This window comes from Agelaius phoeniceus, chromosome Z (assembly GCF_051311805.1).
Source record: "Agelaius phoeniceus isolate bAgePho1 chromosome Z, bAgePho1.hap1, whole genome shotgun sequence".
Classification (NCBI taxonomy): domain Eukaryota; kingdom Metazoa; phylum Chordata; class Aves; order Passeriformes; family Icteridae; genus Agelaius; species Agelaius phoeniceus.
The window spans coordinates 85,018,134-85,036,678 of NC_135303.1; the positions used below are offsets into that span (position 1 = coordinate 85,018,134).

The 18,545-nt window shown below is 56.2% G+C and overlaps 2 protein-coding genes across 6 annotated transcripts in view; both read left to right on the forward strand.

The window, feature by feature from the left end:
• Positions 1-10,348, forward strand: part of ATOSB (atos homolog B) — a 38,396-nt gene extending 28,048 nt beyond the window's left edge. For all 5 annotated transcript variants that reach the window (XM_054651879.2, XM_054651877.2, XM_077172144.1 and 2 more), the window contains 9 exons: positions 1,240-1,332; positions 1,927-2,113; positions 3,769-5,046; positions 6,619-6,677; positions 6,993-7,089; positions 7,507-7,665; positions 8,028-8,096; positions 8,572-8,777; positions 9,105-10,348. In XM_054651879.2, the coding sequence (XP_054507854.2) occupies positions 3,934-5,046; positions 6,619-6,677; positions 6,993-7,089; positions 7,507-7,665; positions 8,028-8,096; positions 8,572-8,777; positions 9,105-9,258 (1,857 nt within the window). In that variant the 5' untranslated portion in view covers positions 1,240-1,332; positions 1,927-2,113; positions 3,769-3,933 and the 3' untranslated portion in view covers positions 9,259-10,348. The remainder of the gene's footprint in view (positions 1-1,239; positions 1,333-1,926; positions 2,114-3,768; positions 5,047-6,618; positions 6,678-6,992; positions 7,090-7,506; positions 7,666-8,027; positions 8,097-8,571; positions 8,778-9,104) is intronic.
• A 710-nt stretch (positions 10,349-11,058) lies between these two features.
• Positions 11,059-18,510, forward strand: STOML2 (stomatin like 2). Its single transcript, XM_054651885.2, has 10 exons — positions 11,059-11,208; positions 12,909-13,061; positions 13,338-13,437; positions 14,399-14,457; positions 14,708-14,809; positions 15,416-15,550; positions 16,665-16,809; positions 17,135-17,214; positions 17,429-17,557; positions 18,241-18,510. Exons 1-10 carry the CDS (start codon positions 11,158-11,160, stop codon positions 18,370-18,372), a joined length of 1,086 nt encoding a protein of 361 aa, XP_054507860.1. The 5' UTR covers positions 11,059-11,157; the 3' UTR covers positions 18,373-18,510.
• Positions 18,511-18,545: the final 35 nt, after the last annotated feature.

The following is an 18,545-nucleotide window of genomic DNA, read 5'->3' on the forward strand; positions in this document are numbered from 1 at the left end:
GCGTGGGGCTGACATTTTCTAGCATGATGCTTCAAACAACAGTATCCGGGCTTGGCAAAAGGTGGTGCAGCCCCTTGTTTTAGTGGCTGGTGCTGGCAGCACCTGATGATTGGTGTTGAGAGCTCAGCTGGGAGGGGTTTGTGGTGCTAGCAGGTCAGCCTGTCCTTATACATCCATTCTCCTGAAAGGCAGCGGTTGCCAGGGAGAAAATGACTGTGACATCAGTGGGACATGGGGAAGAGAATGAAAGGACACAGGTGAAATTGTCTGTTTGTTCTGGCAAGGACACACTCTTTCTTTCACTGCACCAAGCTGATTCTTGCTGTTGGTTGCTGATTTTGCTTCCCATTGGTTGATAGTGCCACACAAGTCATGGTACAAGGCTCCCTCAGGGATGGAGGAGGGACACAGCAACCTTCCAGGCAGGCAGAGCACAGCATGTTACCACTTCAGCATCCACCCACGACTGAGGGCATTCAGTTGCTTTCCTACCTGCTTTGGTGCAGACCTCATGGGGTGCCAGGAGGAGCTGGTCTTTGCAAAAAGCTTTTGTTGAGGTTTTAGACCCGTGGTTTGTCATGCTGCAAGTGCTCCTTGGGTGCAGTTGTATCTCAACAGGTCCTGTTCTGGCTGGTTGCTGGCAGGCAATGCCCTTCCCCAGCAGTGGTGGTGGCTTTTGAGCTGTCCAGCTCTCAGAGACTGGTCATGACAGCCTGTAATTACAAATCTTACTGGAAATGTAGTGAAAGAACAGCCTGTTTTCTGGGGCAGGTGAGGTCAGGCAGTGAGCACAGCTGATGCTGGCTTCACACGTGCAAGTTGCAGGGATGCAGAATTTGCCAGACCAGGATGCCAGAAGGGGATTGCACTTGAGTGTTGCTGCCTCTGAGCATCCATTTGGGGTTTTTGTTCATCTGCCTGGTCCCTGGCCCTGCTGTTTCCAGCCTTCAGAGCAGTACTCACTGTTGGCTTGGGGTGCCCAGACAGTGACTTCCCACTGGATGGGTGCTGCAGTGAGTCCTCATTTGAGGGATGCATAGGAGGGAGGTGGGGAGGTCATGATCCCTAGGGATAGGCATGATTTCCTCCTTTACCTGGAGATGCCTGGGCTGGTGAAGCCCTTGAGCTGTCTGCCACAGAGGTGCTGAGGGTGGAGGTGCCCAAGGGCTCCTGCACACTCTGAAGGTGTTGCACCATGAGCTGCTGCTTCAGCTGACTCTTCTCCACACCCTCTTCCAGGCATCAAAGCTGCAGTGCCCGTGGATTATGACCACAGGGGAGCTGTGTTGCATCTGCAAATCTCTGTTGTGCATCAAGGGCACATCTGAACAGGTGAGTGCTGTGCACATGAAAGGATTGCTGTCTTTGTGCTGGGGAAAACTGGTGGGGGGCCATTATGGCTCAGGGCTGTCAGGCTCCTCATTTCTGCCTTCTCTGACAGGCATCTCATATTGGAAGAAAACAATTCCAAGCTCTTCTCCTTATCTGTAGGCCAGAAAGTGTCCTGTGCTGTGGGTGGAAAGGGGGGAGGTGAGCATGAGACCAGGAGCTAGCTGGAGGCCCAGAGGTTGCTGCAGTGTCTTGGAAAGCAAGGCATGAAACGGTCGCCAGAAAGAAAGAGGAATCTGTTCCTATGCACAGGGTTTCATACAGGAAGGCATGCAAAAGGGATGTAAAATCAAGCCAGGTATGAGAGTTCACAGCTTAGCTTAAAATATTTGTGGTTTAAATGGAAATCAATGTGTTAGCACTGCCTGAGGTGACTGAGATGTATGTGGCCTTTGATTGGGAGGCTGGGAAAGGCTGAGCCTAAATGCTGCCTTCCCTGCCTGCGTGACCCTGCAGACTGGAAGCACCCTCCTGCCCTTCTCCCAGGAAGCATCTGAATCACCCCAGCCCTGCATGTGCCCCTTTCTTTCCCCTCAGAGCCGCTGTGGACCCTGAAGAGCTGGAGAGGACGTTGCAGAGGTTTGGAGGCACACCGTGATGGTGGGAGCCATTCCACGGCAGCCACGCCGCTTCTGGGGGGTGCCTGACTGGCAGGCGTCTGCAGCCAGCTGTGCCAAGGACCGCCTGCTGCGGGGCAGGGAAGCTGATCCAGAGACAAGCAGGGGTGAGTAACTGTGGGGGCAGCCAGGATGGGCTGCACTGTTGGGGCAGCGGGGCAGGGAGGCTGATCCAGAGACAAGCAGCGGTGAGTAACTGTGGGGGCAGCCAGGATGGGCTGCACTGTTGGGGGCTACACAGAGGGGTTGAGGTTGGCAGGAACATGTGCCGGTTATCTGGACCAGCCCTACCTAGAGCCATTGCCCAGGACTTTGTCCTGATCGCTTGTGGATATCTCCAAGGATGAAGATTCCATAACGTCTCTAGGTAACTGGTTATGCTTGGTCATAGTTAAACAAAATGGTGTTTTCTGATATTCTGAGGGAACCTCTTATCTAGATATCTAGATGAGATCTCACCGAGCCTTCTGTTCTCCAGGCTGAGCAGTCCCGGGTGTCATATGACACATGCTCCATTCCCTTAATTTTTTTAGTGTCCCTGTTTTGCACTCTCTCAGATGTGGCCTCACCAGTGCTGAGCAGAGAGGGAGGATCAGTTTGCTCAACCTGCTGTTAATCCTGTGCCTGGTGCACTATTGTTTTTCTTTGCTGCAGGGGCACATTGCTGGCTCATGGTCAACATGGCACCCACCAGGACACCCAAGGCCGTTTTTATTGCGCTGTTTTCCAGCTAGTCAGTCCCCAACATACTCTGGTTCATGGTTATACCTTTTATCACACCTTTTAAACAGAGTCCCTGGTCTCAAGCACCTTGGCCTGCCATTTTCACATCCACATCCCAGCAGGGTCAAAATAGCATATGCAGGCTCATTCTCCACATAGCCTTGATCCACTTGGAAAACAAATTTCCCCATTGCTCACTTGCCCCTAAGCCCTTACTCCACAAGATCAGGCACAGCTGCAAAGACAGGCAAAAGGCAGAGCTGCGAGGCATGGGCAGTTTGTCCTCAGTCTGCTGGTGACTTTTCCTGCATCTCCTGAGCTCTTGCAACCATTTCAGTATTTTTCATGGCTGAAACAAACCAGCATGTAGACAGGATTCTCACAGCTCTCAAACTGGACTGAAAATCAAAAGTGAGGCACCATGCTGCACAGAGAAGGGCAGGCCCTTGGAGCTGGCAGGAGTGGGTGGATGGTGACCCTGCTATCTCCTAGCTGCTGATTGAGGTGCTGGAGATGCCTAGTCCAAGCTGGCAGAGGTAACAGGGATGTTGTACAGGTTCCAGTCCCTGCTGTGGGGCTGGCACCAGCCCTGCCTCAGTGCACGTGGCCAGGGCAGGATGTCTTGGCCAGCACTGGGAGATGTTGCTGCTGTTGCCCAAAGGGGTGATCACAGGCCTGAGCCCCTGGGACTCGTCTGACCTGCCTGACTCCTGTGCTCCACAACAGCACAAGCGTGTCCCTGGCAGAGGGCAAGCCTCTTCCTCCCCACCTGTCCAGACTTGTCCACAGGTGTCTCCTGCCTGTCTGGAGACTTCTCTCCTTGCCTGAGCCAGGAAGTGTGTGCTGAACCTGCAGCTGGGTGATGCATCAGGGTTTCCCAGAAAGGCACATCAGCCTCGTTCCTATTCCTGTCCCTGGAGAGGGAGATTCAAGTGGGCTGTGTGAGGAGCCATGTCCCACTGGTCCCTTGCAGCCGGACGCCTGGATGAGAATGGAGATCCGGGGCTGATCCTCATCCTTCTGCTCTCTTTTTTTCCAGATGCTGTGCTGCAGAGCACCTCATAGTAGAGGGCTCCCACAGAGATCCTGAGTGAGAGGAGGCCCAGCTTCCACCCTCTGCCCTTACACCCTGACCTGTGGCACTTTACAGTCCCCCTCCTGCTGCTGCATGGGCTCCGCTCGGAGTCCCAGCAAGTGAGGCTCCATGCGGCACATCCACACAGAGACGCCTCTGCCCCCGGAGCGCAGCACGGAGCCCAGCCTGTCCCGGCCCAGGGGGGAGACACCCTTGGAGCCTTCCTCGCAGTGCTGCACCCACCGCAGCATCCTCATGGGCTACAATGAGACAGAGATCAAGCGCCAGAAGGTTTACCAGGTGTCCATCTTCTCCCATCTCTCCAGCTCCTCTGAGAGCACGGAGCAGCGGGCAGGCACCCGGCCAGCGGTCAAGAGGGGATACCCCGAGCAGCGAACTCTGGAGGGGGGACGAGATCCCAAACGAACTCACTGGGGTGACAGGGGGGTGGATGGGGGCCCTGGGCAGCCTTCCCTGGATGATGATGATACCTTTGAAGATGGTCTGCTGGTGGAGGAGCTCTCCCTTTGTGGCTCTGCCCAGCACTTCTCCCACAGTGGGCTGCGGGTAGTGGAGCACCGCTGTGAGGGCAGCCCTAGACACAGCCCCAAGGCCAGCAGAGAGGACAAGTCACAGGATGTCTCCTTCTCCTCCTTCTCCTCCTCCTCCTCTTCCTCTTCCTCTTCCTCCTCCTCATCCTCCTGGCCCCAGCACATTGCTTGCAGTACTTTGCACATGAGAGACAGTTGCCCTGTCTCATCAGGGGATCAGCCCATAGACTATGGAGAGAATGGGGAGCCGTCAAGTGGCCACAATGTACTTCACCTTGAATTGCACAGTATTGCACAAACAACCCAGTTGGACCCTGGTGGGAAGAGAGAGAAGCCAGGGAGCAGCCCAGCTCACACCAGCAGGGCTAGTGGAGAAGTGGAAGGGCCAGCAGTGGCCAATGGGTGCAGGGAGTCCCCAGTTCCACAGAGAGCGCTCAGCCCTGAGCCCAGCAACCTGAGCTCCCAGGAGATGACACCCTGTGGGAGCAGCCAACTCAGCAGCACCTGCCCAGCCAAAAGGAAGTTGCTGCCCGCTGGCGAGGTTATGACCGACTCCTGCTCTGAGGATGAGAGTCTGTCCCCACCAGCAAGGAAGAAGAGGGTCCTGCCATGCCATCCTGTGCCCACAGCCTGCCGCAGCACCGATGCCAAGGGAGCTCCGTTCTGGAATCACCTGCTTCCTGCAGTCAAGGTGAGCATTGCTCCTGGGGGAAAGCAGGGAATGGCCTGGGGATGCCCAGAGCTCAGGACTGTGCTTGTGGGCAGTGTGGTCCACTGTGGCACCATGCCCCGTCCTGTCCCTGAGTTGCAGTACTGGTGGGAGCAAGGCAGCAGCTGACAGTCAGCCCTGACACCCATGGTCTGTTTTCACCAGCTCTTGACATCTTGCAGTCACTGGATCCTCTGCATGCAACTGGCTTTTTCTCCTGGAGAGCCTTTATTGGACAGGAGACAACCTCCCCATGGCAGTGAGAGCTGCACATGTCATGAAGGCACTTTTGGTGCCTGATGGCTTCATGTTAAGCCATGATATACCAGCAAGCTTGGAAAGAGGGCTGGCCTCTGCCTGCCTGATGAGGAGGAAGGCAGATGTGTGGGATGCCTTGAACTCCTAGCCATGATGCCCATTAGAGCAAGTGACCAGTGGCAGAGCAAGAGACCAGTCTCACTGGACATGCTTTGACCAAGGAGCCCAGAGCTGTGTGCAGAGATGCCACTGGCTTTTCTGCCATTTTGGGGTCCCTGTGGCATATCCTCAAGGTGCCACAAGCTCTCAGCAATGGGGAAGATGTGTGAGGTTTGCAACCCTCCCTAGCAGCTGCCTCTGCTTCCCTTTTGTTACCCTGCCCTTCTTATCAGCCCCCTGCCCTCACCCTGTTCTGCCAGCTGAGGCTGCAGCAGGCTCAGGCCAGACCTGGCACCTTCTTCTTTTTCTCTGGGGCATCCCATGGTGTGGGGACCCACAGGAACTGATGTCAGAGCTACCCTGGCTTCTTGCTGCCTGGAGCTGGGTCACACCATCCATGGCACGCAGCTCCATTGCTGCCTGCCTTTTTCATGCCTGTCCCCCAGCCCAGCTGTCCCCAGCACTGTCCTTGCAGAGTGAAGCCCTCCAGCAGCTTCCCTGGGTTTTCCCGCCTGGTCATGCCAGCCAGCTCCATCATCCCTTTGTGTTGTGCTACCCTTTGTGTGGCTTCCAGAAGGGAAAGCCCCTGAAAAAGGGACATCTTTAAAAGGAGGCTGCAGTGTGACTGTGGTTTTAACTCCCCCACCCCACAGCTGTAGGATGCTAGCTGTGGGTAGGGGTGGCACTGCTTGGTGGCACTGCTGAGGACTTTGCATGAATCACCAGGGGACAGAATTTTTCAGAGGCTGGTCGGGGAGTGTTCTTGTAGGTGTCACCAGTCCCTGGGAGGTGCAAGGGGGTGTCATTGCATGGCTCTGTCTACAGGTGTCTTGTCACTTGGGCTGCTCCTGAGACCTGCTTTCTAAAGAGGGAACAGTGTGTTGTACCCTTGGGTTCCAAGACCCTCATTCCCAGCTGAGCCACTTCAGGTTTTGGGCAGCCCCATGTTCCCACCAGACACCCCAGTCCTTGTGCCGCCCTGCTGGCCACTCCTCCAGAGGCCACTGATGGCTGCCCAAGGACAGGAGCCTGTTCCGTCTGCTGGGACCCTCATGGGAATGTGGGGCAGGGCAAGGGACGATGGCACCCCCAGGGGTTACTGCCCTAACATGGTTCTCCATTTCGTGTCCTCTCCAGAGCTCTTCAGATTGCACTGCGGTCGGGAGGAGGCTGAAGAGTGGGCTGCGTCTCAAATCGTGAGTGTCCTGGCAGCCCTGTGGGATGGACATGGAGGTTCAGGGTGTCTGCCCACCTCAGTGCCCTGCTGCCCCATGGGGAGGTTCACCTTGGGTTGAGTCCTCTGCCCTGCCCTGGCCCATGTACCTCCCCTCCATAAGACTGCAGATTGGGGTGGGGGGTGGTGTTTCTTCTTCCCCTGGGATGTAGGAAAGTGGGTTCAACCTCTAGCAAAGGTATGGGGCACCTGGAGAGGGATCTACATCCCAGGGACATGAACAACCCAGGGCTGTGTGCTCTTCACTCCAACACCAGTCTTCTCTACTCATTCCAAGGCGACATCTCCGGACCAGCCTCCGGAGGGGCACTCGGTCCCCCACAGTGCCCTGGGCCACCACCACTGTCAGCCATGCTCTGCTGGGCAACTTTGAGGTAATGATGCCTTTCTGCTGGGGGGAGGTGGGTCCTGGGGACTCCACACAGGGCTAGCAATGAGTGTGAGAGGCTGCACCTGATGTAGGGCTGGGCTGATTGTCCCCAAAAGGCCTGGCGTGCAGTCGCCACCACACAGACCTACCAGCAGCATGGCTCAGCAAGCAGATCCTTGGGTGGAACCTGCTGAGAGAGGTGCTGTCAGGCTGAGCCAAGGCACTTTCACTGCTTCTCCCTGTTAGATGGTTGGTGTTATTCCAGCAGTTCAGGGTGGGTCTGTCTCAGAATGAGGTCTCTGGGCACACAAGGGCAAGCAGGCAGCTGGGTGCAGTGAAGATGGGAATGACTTCACCTGGAGCATTGAGGCAGGGGGTAGGGCTGGTGTTTGAGATTCCCTAACGCTTCCCTCCCTCTCAGGAGTCCATCCTGAAGGGGCGCTTTGCACCATCGGGGAGGATCGAGGGTTTCACGGCAGAGATCGGTGCCAGTGGCTCCTACTGTCCCCAGCATGTCACCCTGCCTGTCGACGTCACCTACTTTGACATCTCTGAACACAGCGTGCCCTCGCCTTTCCTGGTACATGGATGTGGGGAGCTGGGGGGGCTGTACCCTGACACCCTGGGGCAGCCCCTCGCTGTAGAGGGTGGCTCAAGTAACCACCTGTTAACGGAGATGGCTGCCTGTGTCAGGAGCAGTCTTTAACTCAAAAAAGGGAAAGAAGAGGGAACAGCAGGCTCTGCTGCTTCATGGTTGCCATTGTCATCACCTCTTTTGTCACCACCTCTTAGTTTCTTCTCCTGGTTTGGAGAGGGGGTGAGCTGGGGGTCTTCTTGTTGACTTGTACCAAGTGTTCCCACCAAGGGAGTCTCAGGCCCATGCTGGTTCCCAGCTTTCCCTTGGCTTTCTCCCTCTCTCACACGCTGTTTATTTTGCCCCAGGGAGTGATTGACTTGGAGGCCTTGGGAAAGAAGGGTTACAGTGTCCCCAAAGCTGGAACCATCCAAGTGGTGAGTCATTCCCTGGCCTGCACTCAGGATGGGGCTGGTTGGGCTCTGGTTGCCCTGCTGGGGGTGGGGGGGAAATGCTCCATGATGTTGTAGGCAGGGCAGCAGCTGGAAGGGGTGTCTCCTGCAGAGAGGTTACATGGCCACCAAGACAGCATAGCAGAGGGGAGCATAGGGTACCTAGGGTGCTGTCAAGGAGACAAGGTGATGGGAGAATCAGGAAAGGAAGAGGTGGGTGAGGGTTTTGGCAGAAAAGTGCATATGTGCAGTGGGAATGGGATGCGATGGAAGAGGAGCACAGGTGTGAAGGTGAGTGGAAAGAGCTATGGCATTCAGGCTAAGCCCTCTAGGATTTTTGTGGGGCTTTCTGGATTCTTAGTTTCTGCTTTAGTTTCTGGATTCAGCAGTTTCTGCTCCCAGATGCCGCATCTCTGCCCTGCATCCTGCTCAGTCTCACCCCCTACCCCTCTGCCCCCAGACCTTATTTAACCCCAACAAGACTGTGGTGAAGATGTTCTTGGTGACATACGACTTCCAGGACATGCCGGCCAACCACATGACCTTCCTACGCCATCGCATCTTCCTGGTGCCCGTGGGGGAGGAAGAGGGATCCACAGTGGCCCCCAGTGACCCACTGGGCACCAGCCCACCCCGCAGGGTCCTCTGCTACCTGATGCATCTAAGGTAAAGCATGCCAGGGGGATGGGCACCTGCCCCAAGGTCATCCCTGGGCTCCTCTCTTGTCTTGTCCCAAGCCTGCAAGACAGGAGGAGGGACTGGGGAGGAGCAGGGACCAGCTGCTCCTTTGGGGAGGTTGGAGCTGCCACCCTGCCCAAGGGCAGCTGTCTCTGTCCCTCTGAAGGCAACCAGGTCTCTGTCCCTCTGAAGGCAACCGGAGGGTGGCCACATTGGCCAGGGGCCAAAGTAGTCAAGGGGGTTGTGCCCTCACTGAGGATGCCCTGCCCTTATCAGGGGAGCCTGAGGTCCCTTGTCCTGCTTGTCTCCACGCAGGTTTCACAGCTCCAAGTCAGGGAAGATCTACCTTCACGACGACATTCGGCTGCTTTTCTCCCGCAAGTCGATCGAGGTGGATTCGGGGATCCCCTACGAACTGAAATCCTTCACAGAGATGCCACGGAACCCCTGCTACTCACCCCGGGCCTGACCTCCTTCACTCCCCGCCCCCAGGGCCACTGGGGAGCCTCCAGCCCAGCACTTTGGGGAGAGAAAAGGGCCAGCAAGCACTGCTTTGAGATAACACCCACCCTCCTGACCAGCACGGACACCACGCTCTGCAGCAGGGCTGGGATCACCCAGGGCACTTCACCAAGAGGGGCAGGGGATGAGGAGCAGCCCTGGCACTCCAGGGACATGCCCAAGCCTTCTGCTGGCACTGCTCCCAGCTTGGAGACTTGGCTGTTGGCTGAGGTGGGTGGGTGTGGAGTGAAGAGATGGACTGGAGCTGTGAGTGAGACCACCCACACTGGTCTCAGGTCTGGGAGCAGAAAGTGTGGAAGAGTTTGTATTTATTAGTATTTATTGTTGCTGGGAGCACAGAGGAGGCTCGTGCAGAGGATCAGAGGTGCTGTGCTTGTTCTTCTCCTCAGCCCTGCCTGCACCAGGCTGCCTGTGTTCAGGCAGGGCTGTGGGGACTGTGAGGGTGACTAGGGACAGGGAAGCCTCAGCCGATGGAAGGGAGAGTGACCCAGTGCTTACACAGGGTGCAGCTCCCAGATCAGAGGTGTCTTAAAAGCCCACTGACAGGCTGAGCCTTGCTGGCACCAGCTTTGCAGGGCCAGCCCAACTCCAAGCAGTTTGGAGAGGCCTGTGCTTATCTTCTGAGTCTTTTAGGGTAAGCCAGACCCCAAGAGACCTATGGCTGTCAAGGGAGTGGCCACTGCCAGGTTCCTGAAGGTAAGAGACACAGCTGCCACGTGGATGGGGACCTGGAGGTCTTTGCAGGAATATGGGGATAGCCCTCTGGGCAAGAGCCTCCAGAGCACGTGAGCTGTGAATCTGAGAAGATTGCCAAAAAAAAAAAAAAAAAAAAAAAAAGGAACTTTGCACTGTCTGTGGGTGGGGTGAATCCCATGTAGGAGGCAGCTTTGGGCAGAGTCTGCCAGCAGGGTGATCAGGAGCTGGAGGATGGTCAGGAGCCCCAGCTTAGAAAAATGGGGATACGGGGAAGCAACAGAGGAAATTGGACTCTGGGACTTGGGCTGGTTCCTCAGGAGCAGGACTGGGAGAATCCAGACTGGGGCAGTCAGAGGGACAGGGCCAAGGGTAAAACAAGCTTGCACATTCCCTGTCTGTATCACCTCTCTGCCCTTTGAGGGTCTCGGCAAGGCTCCCCTGCCAGCCCAGGCTGCGGGGATTCCTCTGTCATAGAACGAGATGGGGACAGGCACATCAGCTCCCACCGCTAGGGCTGAGACCCCAGCGCGGGGCGCTCATTGTGGGGATGGGCCAGGACTGGGGCTGTGGGGGCCAGATCCTGCCCTGCCCGGGGGCGGCCGAGCGGCTCCGGCCCGGCTGCACTGGGGTTAGGAAGCCTGAACCTGCCCGTATACTCACAGTGGGGGCCTGAACCCCCCTCACACCGGGGCCCTGGATCCCACAAGCCGTGGATCTGAACCCCGCTCACACCGGAGCCCTGGATCCCCCAAGCCGTGGATCTAAACCCCCCTCCCACCGGGGGCCGCTCCCCACTGCCCTGGCCAGCGGCTCTCGGGGACCGCCATGACACCGGAGTCCCCCTCGCCCCCAGGTCACCGGGGCTAGCCCTCTCGCCGTGGCCCTGCGAGCTCGCGAAGGCCGTGCCGGTACTTTTCGTGTTCGTTTCTAATTTAATAAACATCCGTTTGGAGCTCCAGAACGCGACCGGGGCTGCCGCGCCCTGAGGGGGGCGGTGCAGAATCGCGGGCAGCCGGGCGGGCGGAACCGGGGGCCGCGGTCGGAGGAGCCGGGGGGACCGATCCGGGCGGCGCAGCCGGAAGCGGCTCGGCGCAGGGGCCTTCCGGGAGTGCGGGAGCGGCGGCGCCGAGCGGGGCGGGCGGAGGGGGCGATGCTGTCGCGGGCGGGGATCCGGGCCCGGCCCGGCCTCGGGCTGCTGCAGGTGTGGGGAACGAGGGCGGGTGGAGAGGGAACGGGGAGAACTTCTCGTTCGGGGGGTGCCCACGTGGGGAAGGTCCGGGTAGCGGGTGCTGGAGGGGCCGGGAGAAGGCATCTGGACTGGGGGCACCGGGAGGAGGGGAATGGTGTTGGGGGTCTGGGAAGTGTTGGGGGGAACTGGGCGGGGATGGGGTAAAGCGGTGAGGGGGGACACAGAGGACGGACGGGCACGGGGAGTCGGAGGTGGGGTTTAGTGGCGGGTCCGAGAAGGAGGTGAGGGGGAGTTGAGAAGGGGTTGGGGGTACGGGGTCACAGGGGGCTGTGGGCAAATGAGTATCGAGGGATTGAGGAGATAGCAGCGGTCTGTGGTGTTAGGGCTCCGGGAAGGTGCTGGGATGGTCGTGAGGAGCTGGGTAGGAATAGGGCTGTGTGGGCACGGCAGGGTGAAAAAAAAAATAAACGGGTACGGGGAGCTGAGAGACAGTCGGGGGGAGCTCGGTGTCGGTGTTTGGGGTGAAGGGCTGGCGGTGTGGGTGTTCGGTGCGGAGAACTGGGCAGGGACGGCGGGAGGGGTGCGGTGCGGTGGGCAATGGACGCTGCGTTTGGGATTGAGCAGGGGCAGCGGGGGGACTGGGAAGAGTCGGGCAGGGTTAGAGGTGAAGGGCGGGGAGATGATGTAGAGAACGGACAGGTACAGAGAAGCAGAAGACGGTGGTCAGTGGGGGAGTGCTTGGGGCTGGGAAGAGCTGGGGTGTGGGCAGGGGGATGCACAGGGATAGAGAGTAAGGAGGGAGAGGGGTGTGGTGCAGAGGACAAATGAGTGAGGGGGTAACTCAGGAGAGGGGGTTCAGTGGGGTGGTGGTGTTGAGGGTTTGAGGGACACTGTGCATGGTGAGGAGTTGGGCAGAGAAGGAGGTGTGAGGAGGGAGGGGTGCAGAGGACAAGTCGGGGTACGAGGAGGATTGAGAGAGAGGGATCTTTGGGGGGGTGTTGGGAGTCTGCAGAAGTGCTGGGATGGTGGTGGTGAACTGGGCAGGGATTGGAGTACAGGGAGGGCGTTGCAAAGGAGGCTGTGGATGAATGAGTATGGGGAGGACCAGTGGGGGGTGGCTGAACATGGGGAGTGGTGAGGTGGGGCTGGGCTGTAGGAGAAGTGTATGTGTGGGGCTGTGGAGGTGTGAGCTGGGTTGGGATGGGGGGAGGTTGAGGGAAGCTGTGTGAGTGAGGATCCGTGGGGAGGAGGGTGAAGGAATGCTCGGACAAAACAGCTCTTTGTGGGAAGCCCTGGAGGCAGCCAGAACTTGGGAGGGACAGGTTGTTGGGAAGGGGTGGCCTGGGACTGAGGTGGGGGAGTGGGCCTGAATGGGTTATAGGGGCTGAGTGGAGCAGGAGAGACCCACATGCACATACCTTCATTGGCATTATGGTTGGAGGGAGGCTTTATTCCCCACTCCAAGGTGGATGTGAGAGAAGTGGAGACGTGCAGAAAGCTCTGGCATGGGAATGAGCCCCCCTGCACCAGTGAAGAAGACTCTCCCTGGCACCCATCATCCCTGTGGGAACACCCTTACAGCATGGGCTTCTTTGGGGCATTGTTTCCTGCCCTGGTGTCCTGGTCATGAGCCCAGAGGGGGTATCAGGTGTGGAGCTGGGCTCTGAGGTGCCAGCAGCCGGTCTCAGCCCTGCTCCATGTCCTTCCCCCAGCACTCCCAGCAGCTGAAGCGTGCGGCACGGCTGGCCCCAGCTCCGTGCCGCTGGAACTCCGGGCTGCCCATGAACATCGGGGTGCTCTTTGTGCCGCAGCAGGAGGCCTGGGTGGTGGAGAGGATGGGCAAGTTCCACCGAATCCTCGAGCCTGTAAGGAGCAGCTTTTCTCCCCTTCTGGATTCAGCAGGTTCCTAAAGCTGTAGCGAGGCGCGTCCTTTGCACGAGGATCCAAGAGGGGTGGTGGGCTCAGTTTCCCAGGCTGAAATCCTTTTGGCTGCCTGTGGACTAATTTTCCTTGGTGGGATGTTAAAAGCACTGAGTAACTGAAATTCCTTGTGTGTAAAACGTGTTTGCAGTGTATGGCATGGGCTTTGTTTGCATGACTCTCTCTACTCTATCAGCCATCTAATCCCACCCTTTTCCCAGGGCTTGAACTTCCTCATCCCTCTCCTGGATCGGATTCGTTACGTCCAGAGTCTCAAAGAAATCGTCATTAATGTCCCAGAGCAGTCAGCTGTCACACTGGGTGAGGAACAGCTTCTGTGTCCTGCCCCTTTCCTTCTGCTGCATCTGGCGTGAGCAAGGGACATCGAGAGGATGAGTGGAATTGTCCCAAGCTCCTGCACTCAGCCCTGTCCCTTGGCACCCAGGCTTGGCCACAAAATCACAAGATCGCTGAATTATTTGGGTTAGAAAGGACCTTAAAGTTTGTCTCATTCCAACCCCCATACCACGGACAGGGGACATGTTCCACTCGGCTGGGCTGCTCAGAGCCCTATCCAGCCTGGCCTTGAATACTTCCATGGATGGGGCATCCACACCTCTCTGGGCAACTTACTTCAGTGCATCACCACCCTCACAGTAAAGAACTTCTTCCTAACATCCAATTTAACCTTCTCCTCCATCAGCTTAAGGCCATTTCCCCTTGTCCCATTCCTCCATATCCATGTGAAAAGGCCCTCTCCAGCTCTCTTTAGGTACTGGAAGGCTGTTGCTGTGACTGGGGCACCCCAGGAGGTTCCATCTGCTCTCTCTGGGCTGCAGCTGCCCCTTCTCCCTGAGTTGAATGCACCTCGCCAGAAATAAATTTTTCAGGTGTTTTTCTGTATTGAACCACAAAAGAAAATTCTGTTTCTGTTAAAAACATTTTAGAACAGATTAATGGATGTGATGTTAATGGACAGCTCTGTTATATTTCCAGTTTTAAGTGGTTTATTTTGTTTTTTTCCTCCTTAAGTCTTTATTTACAAGAGTTACAGTGTGAAATGCTTCTATTGGGAAAATCAAGACCTGTTGTGTATTAAAACATCACAGTGTTGTCCAGGGAACGTAAGGTCCTTTTTACAAAGCTTTTAGATAAGAAGATCTATTTCAGCCAATCCTCTTCTGTGCCATGCAGCTATGTCAGGGTGTGCTGTGGAAGAGGGGGTTTCTTTGTCTTGTTTGTGCTGCTTCAGTGAACAGGTTCTGTTGCTCTCTCCTGACAGATAACGTCACCCTGCAGATCGATGGTGTGCTCTACTTGCGGGTTATGGATCCCTACAAGGTACCATCCCTGCCCCTTGGGCACCTTTCTTCTGGCTCTGCCCACTCCCTGCTTCCAAAGCGTGTGCTCCAGCCTCTGTGTCCTGCCTGGCAGGTGGGCTGGGCACTGACTTCTCCCAAGGCTCCAGATTCCATGTTTTCAGCAGGGGTGTCTGGCAGATTTCTCGCTTTAGCTCTGTTTGTCTCTCCTGTCTTGTTCAGGGTCCCTCTTGGCATCCCTATCCACTCTGTTTTGTGCTTCTGCTCTTCAGGCCAGCTATGGGGTGGAAGATCCTGAGTACGCAGTGACCCAGCTGGCCCAGACTACTATGAGATCTGAACTTGGAAAGCTTTCCCTTGACAGAGTATTCCGGGTGAGCTGGGGAGACAGTGTCTCCCAAAATCCCAGGACAGCCTGCATGGCCGGGCTGATGTGCTTAACAGCAAGATACCTTTTTCTAAGAGAGCTTGTGGCTTCTGTTTCAGTTGACCTATTGGTGAATCCTTGGAGATGGGTCTTCTTTCAGTTGTTTTTTTAACAGGAGCTATTTTTTGCCCTGCCCTGGGTTATTTGGAGGGGATGATGGGTGGTATGTGTCCAGACCCAGCTGGTCCAGCTGCCTTTCTTGAGTCAGTGACTCTTTACTCAGCCCTAGTGATGAATATCCCTGACCTGTGTCATGGGGTACTGTAATCCTTGAACTGCATTTGCTGGGAAGAAACTGGAGTTGGTGGCATTCTCTTGTATCCAGATGTACACCAGATGTATCCCAGCAGCTTCAGTGTGGGGCATTGCTCTCCCTAGGGATGGTGACCTCTTCAACAGCTGCAGGAAGCACCTAACCCTTCCTGAAACCTGTAGAGATGTTTTTTTTCTGGCAGAGCTTGGTCTCTGAGGGAGGTGTCTGTTTCCCTCCTGACACCTCTCTCACGCTAAGCCACTCTTCTCTGGTCTCTGCCATTTCTTTTGTGCCATCCAGGAACGGGAGTCCCTCAATGCCAGCATCGTGGATGCCATCAACCAGGCTTCAGACTGCTGGGGCATCCGGTGTCTGCGCTATGAGATCAAGGACATCCACGTGCCCCCACGTGTGAAGGAATCCATGCAGATGCAGGTGAGGCTTTCTGGGAGGGAGCTCTGGAACAAGAGGGAGGCCTCCTCTTCTGTGTTGCATTACAGAATCAGTAATGTTGGAAAAGACTTCAGATCATCAAGTCCAACCTGTGACCAAACACTACCTTGTCAACCAGACCATGGCACCAAGTGCCATGTCTTTGCTTAAAGATCTCCACAAACAGTGTCACTGCCACTTCTCTGGTAGCCCATTCCAATGTCTAATCACCCTTTCTGTAAAGAAATTCTTCCTAATTTCCAACCTAAACCTCTGCTCATGTTGCTTGAGACTGAGTCCTCTCATCCTGTTGCTCACTACCTGGGAGAAGAGGCCAACCCCTGTGTGACTGTAACCTCCTTCCAGGTAGTTGTAGAGAATATTAAGGTCCTCTCTCAGTACCTTGTCTCCTCTTGTCCAGACTAAAGATCCCCAGCTCTCTGAAGGAGTCCTCATCAGACTTGTGCTCCAAATCTTCCCCAGCTCCATTGCTCTTCTCTGGATGCTCCAGCACCTCAATGTCCCTCTTGAGGTGCCCAGAACTGGACATAGACTCAAAGCGTGGCCTCACCATTGCTGAGCACAAGGGCATAATCACACCCCTGGTCCTGATGGCCACACTATTGCTGATACAGGCTATAGTTTATTGTTACCTGTCCAGAGCTGGCAGCACCCAGCCCTTACATCAGGAGGGCACTTTGGCTGCAGACATACAGCTACTGAATTAATAACTCCTGTCATAATTTTTGTAGTGCTGGCCACTGCCTGCAACATACAAGCCCTGCCAAGTCCCTTTAAAATCCCTACTGGGCTCTGTGGGGAAGCAAATCTCCGAGCTGAAGTTCTCCCCTTGAGAAAAGCTGGACACCAAATATTTGGGCTGGAAGAGGAGGAGGGGGAAGCAACTGTCCACTTAGGTGGGAATGGGGCTGGGAAGGGCTGTGTGGCATGAGAGCAGAACCAGCCCTCGCCAAGACCACACAGTGTTCTGTAGCTGTATTTTCATGCTTTGCTAAGCCATGCTTCCCCCAGCAGAACAGAGGAGCATGTCCTTGCCCCATAGATGGGATTTCCCCAGCACAGCCATGGCAGGCTGGTGTCTGACCTGTGTTCCCAGGTGGAGGCAGAACGACGGAAGCGAGCAACAGTGCTGGAGTCAGAGGGGACAAGGGAGTCAGCTATCAACGTGGCTGAAGGCCAGAAGCAGGCCCAGATCTTGGCATCAGAAGCTGAGAAGGCCGAACAAATCAACAAAGCTGCTGGTATTGCCTGGGGCTAAAGTGTGAGGTTCTGTAGCCCTCTGGACTGAGGGGTGGTGCTGCGGGGAGAGAACATGTTACTGTGAGCCAGGCTTCCTCAGCCACTGTGATCCTTTCCTGCTAGGGCCTCAGGCTGAGCTCCATTTGATGTTGCTGCCCTGCCCCAGCCTCCTGGCAGCAGGAGGCTTGTGATAGTGTTGCTGTTGAGGAAGAGACAACCACACATGCATTTAAATTGTCTTGATTCACTCCCTGAAATGGTCGAGATTCAGTCCTTGCAAGTGCTTTCTCGTGACTCTGATGTGCACCCTGCTGTGCTTCGTTGCAGGAGAAGCCAATGCCATGCTGGTCAAGGCCAGAGCCAAGGCAGAGGCAATTCAGCTCCTAGCAGCTGCTCTGGCACAGCAGGTGAGTGATGGCTACCTGGAGCAGCTGCTGCTTTGGTGCTGGCACTGGGGGAGGTCAAACTGCAAGCAGAGTGGCACCTGGCTTTCTCCTGGACACTCCCTGGCACCTTTGGCAGCAGCAGGGAGTGAGGGGCTTTGCTGGACTGGGTGGGTGGGCTGGGGACAAAGGCAGGGATGAGCTGTTGGTGGCATGTGACTTGTCCCTGTGTCCCCAGCATGGCAATGCTGCTGCCTCCCTGTCTGTGGCGGAGCAGTACGTGAACGCTTTCTCCAAGATTGCCAAAGACTCCAACACTGTTCTGCTGCCCGCCAACACCGGCGATGTCACCAACATGGTCGCACAGGTCAGTGCAGCCCACGTGTTCTGGGCTGCATCCAGAGCCCCGTGGGCAGCAGGGCAGGGAGGGGATTCTGCCCCTCTGCTCTGCTGAGACCCACCTGGAGCACTGCATCCAGCCCTGGGCTCCCAGCACAGGAGGGACAGGGACCTGCTGGAGTGAGCCCAGAGTAGCCACCAAGGTGATCAGAGGGATGGAGCAGCTCTGCTGTGAGGAAAGGCTGAGGGAATTTGGATTGTTCAGCCTGGGGAAGAGAAGGCTCCAGAGAGACATTATAATACTTTCCAGTACCTAGAAGGGGCTCTCAAGGAAGGTGGAGAGATGCTTTACAAGGGCATGTAACAATTGGATGAGGAAGAATGGCTTTGAACTGAATTAGTAGGTTGAGATTAGATTTTAGAAAGAAATTCTTCCCTATGAGCGTGGTGAGGCCCTGGCAAGGTTGCCCAGAGAAGCTATGGATGCCCCATCCTTGGTAGTGTTCAGGTCAGGTGGAATGGGGCTCTCAGCAACCTGCTCCAGTGTGGGGTGTGGAGGGGTGTGAAAAAGGATCTTTAAGGCCCCTTCCAGCCCAAGCTGTTCTTGCTCTCACCCAAGTGAGTCTTGCTCTAGGGAGGTGAAGAGGGCACCACGCTGGGCCCTGGCCCCCTCTTTTCCTTCCCTCTCTATGACTGTGTCATTCCCTCCAGGCCCTGGGGATCTACACCACACTGACCAAGCCACAAGCTGTGAAGACTCAAGATGAGATGCCTCCAGCCCGCGAGGACTCCCACTCTTCTGCCACGGAGGTGCTGAAGGCAGAACAGGGCAGCTCCAGCTAACAGGGCTGGAAGGATCTCATACCCTCTCCTGAGGCCTGCCAGCAGTCCTGTTCTGCTGCAGGCAGTCGCTCTTGTTCCCTTAGTCCCTATTTTGTATTGGATTTAAATCATGTAATAAATGGTAACAGTGCTGCTGCAGCACGTTCCCTTGTGCTTGGGTGCCTGACCCCAGC

Bases quoted from the DNA above. Each gene is read 5' to 3' on its own strand.
- STOML2 (XM_054651885.2), top strand. From the start codon at position 11,158: ATGCTGTCGCGGGCGGGGATCCGGGCCCGGCCCGGCCTCGGGCTGCTG. The intron at 14,458-14,707 runs GTACCATCCCTG...TCTGCTCTTCAG, and splicing joins GGGTTATGGATCCCTACAAG to GCCAGCTATGGGGTGGAAGA. The intron at 14,810-15,415 runs GTGAGCTGGGGA...TGTGCCATCCAG, and splicing joins CCCTTGACAGAGTATTCCGG to GAACGGGAGTCCCTCAATGC.